The sequence below is a fragment of the Mastomys coucha genome, unplaced genomic scaffold (genome assembly GCF_008632895.1).
Source record: "Mastomys coucha isolate ucsf_1 unplaced genomic scaffold, UCSF_Mcou_1 pScaffold6, whole genome shotgun sequence".
NCBI lineage: Eukaryota > Metazoa > Chordata > Mammalia > Rodentia > Muridae > Mastomys > Mastomys coucha.
This window is the reverse complement of record NW_022196912.1, coordinates 117,541,279-117,543,988: the sequence shown is the minus strand read 5'-3', so window position 1 is coordinate 117,543,988 and position 2,710 is coordinate 117,541,279. Positions and strand designations below refer to the sequence as shown.

General features: G+C 49.0%; 1 protein-coding gene across 1 annotated transcript in view; it reads left to right on the top strand.

Annotated features, from left to right (window-relative positions):
• The first annotated feature begins 704 nt into the window (after window positions 1-704).
• The window catches only part of LOC116080582 (alpha-1-antiproteinase-like), an 8,820-nt gene continuing 6,814 nt past the window's right edge, over window positions 705-2,710 (top strand). The window contains exons 1-3 of the mRNA XM_031356972.1: window positions 705-768; window positions 1,442-1,562; window positions 1,977-2,599. Of these exons, the coding sequence (XP_031212832.1) occupies window positions 1,978-2,599 (622 nt within the window). The 5' untranslated portion in view covers window positions 705-768; window positions 1,442-1,562; window position 1,977. The remainder of the gene's footprint in view (window positions 769-1,441; window positions 1,563-1,976; window positions 2,600-2,710) is intronic.

The following is a 2,710-nucleotide window of genomic DNA, read 5'->3' as shown; positions in this document are numbered from 1 at the left end:
AAAACACCGAACTACACCCGTGTGTAACCAACATCGAACTACACCCGTATGTAACCAGCCTTGCCCTTCTTTACTCAGCCTTGCCCTTCTTTACTCCCCACAAATGAGACTCTTGAGGCCCTTGAGTACTCACTCCTCTTGTGGTCCACTGTCAAACTTAACTACATACCCCTCCATAATCTGTAGTAAGGCTTCTCTCCAGATAAAGCTATTGTGTTGCTTTGTACACCTATGTGTGTCAACGTTCAAGTCTTTGGATAAGAAAATAAGAACATAGAATGAGCTGGCCAAGAGCCCAAGCACGAGCCATGGATACTTCATCCAGTATAGGGTTAACACATCCTTACCACAGTCCCAGTGGTGAGATGTGCTCCCAAATGACATCCGCCTTATTGAAAAGTGGCAGACAGACAAACACACACACACACATACACAACACATATGCCTACTCCCTTCTCCATGCCTAGCCATGATCAGATAGAAGGAAGTGCTTCAGTTATGAGTGAATGGGAGGATGAATGGATGGGATAGGAGAGAAGATGTCCCAGGATGTCTCTGCTTTTTGTTTTTTGACATGACCAATGTATGACCCCTTCCACAGCAGGCTGGCTCAGCAGCTTCTGTGCCCCATACATCAGTGAGCACTGCACTGGGGCTGGAAGAGTTGCCAGAGAAGGGTACATGCTGAGCTTGTTCTGTGGCCATGACTTCTTAGACTGGCAAGTTGTGTCTTCTGTTCCCTCATTCCTCTGTCCAGGGCAGCTACGGGTGAGTCAGACTCACAGTATATGTCTTGTAAGTAAAACTTATTTTCCTCTGGCCTGAGGCCTGGGCCCCAGAGCTCCTAGTTTGCCCCTGGAAATATGGTCCTCTGCACGATCAGAGACCATTGTTGGGATCAGCTCCAAGAGTACCTCAGCCTTGCTGGGTAGCAAATCGCAGGGCCTGGAAGGCTAGTGTTGAGAGGATCTAACTATAGAGGGATGCCTCACTCTGTCTAGGAGGCAGTGAAAGATAAAGTTGCATCTTTGAGACACAGATTGTCTGTGACAGGCTCTGCCACTAGCTGGCTGTGGTCCCTGAGTAGGGCACTTCACTTCCCTGATCTCCTTGGGCCTAGGATTTTGCATGGCTCTAAGGATTAAATGAAGCCATGGTTGGAGCCCTCTCAATGACTGGAAGGACAAGACTGTATTGAGGAGATTTGAGGATAGGGGTGAAAAGAGTTGGGGTGAGAACTCAAGGAGGAGATGTCCTGAGGTGGGCCACAGAGGTGGATAAGAGTGGGGAACTGCCCCAAGTTAAAAGAGTAGAGAATGGCTGGAAAGAGCTAGACCCAAGGAGAAGGGTTTCCTTAGCTGCAGTAGGATGCAGGAGGGCAGATCTGCACCAACAAGGGAATGTAAGATCTACCAGTCTCTCCTCTCTGGCCAAACTCAAGGGCAAGCCAGTGGATACAGAAGAGCTTGATCTGGGTCCCAAGGTCTCAGACTCCAAGGGACAAGCAGGACAGAGAAGGGCAAAGACCAGTACCTGGGCGGCCACTGGCAGCCAGGTTTCAGGTGAGTAGGTGCTAGGCTGAACTTGACTTGATGTTGAACAGATATTGAGAACATACACACGGACCATAGGAGGTCCCAGCTAAATCCCAAACTCTCATAGGGAACACTCAGAGCAGATTGGCTACGTTCTACAGTTTGGTTGAATATCTATCAACTTCCCCCTACTCTGTTTATACCCGGGGCCTCCAGTAAGAGGGGCAGAAGTTGACAGTCAGGCTCAGATTGGTCAGACTCCCAAGCCTGACCGTGCCCAAGATTTTGCCAGTCTCTTAGCATTCCAAGCCCTTCCCCAACCAAAGCCAACTTAAGGCCCCTACAGAGAGCAGAGCGGCCTGGAGCCGTGGAGCTCGGTGTCTTCTGTTGAACCACATGTTCAAACTGAGTGATCCCACTGATTTTTTTTTTTTAATCTAGAATGGCACTCTCCATCCTGTCCCTCTGGCTGCTCCTGGATGTGGTGGTTCCCTGTTCCTGTGACCCAGTGACACCACCAGCAAAGGCTTCAAACATATCACAAACACCAGTGATCCCAGGGGCACCCCCATTCTTCAACAACCAAAAATTCTCCTTGAGCCTGTACAAACAGCTACCAGAGCCCAAAAGAGGCAAGAACTTAATCTTTTCTCCACTCAGTATCATTGTGCCTCTCGTGCTGCTGGCCTTCCAGGATAAGCCAGAAGCCCGACAGCAGGTTCTGCAGGATCTAGGGTTCAGAGTCACAGGAGCCTTAGATGCTAAAGCTGCTATGCAGTATGGGAAGCTGCTGGGTACCCTGCTGCATGCTGAGCACTGTGGAGTCCACACTGGGAGTTTACTCTTTATAGACAAGACTCTAAAGCCAAAAAAGACGTTTCTCACACTAGCCAACAGCTCCTACAACAGCGAAGTCATCCTCATCTCTTTTGGGAACCATGAGTTGACCAAAAAGGAGATAGACTTGGCCCTTCGTGTCAAGACTCATGGCAAAGTTACAAGGCTGGGGAGAAGTCAGAAGCCACCAACTAATGTGTTTCTGGTCAATTATAATTTCTTTAAAGGTCGGTGAGCCATGAATGAACCTTTCTGATTCTGCTGACTCAAGAAGACCTCCTCTAAGACTCTAGCTCTTTCTGGGTATTCTCTGCTCTTGAAGACCTCCTCTAAGACTC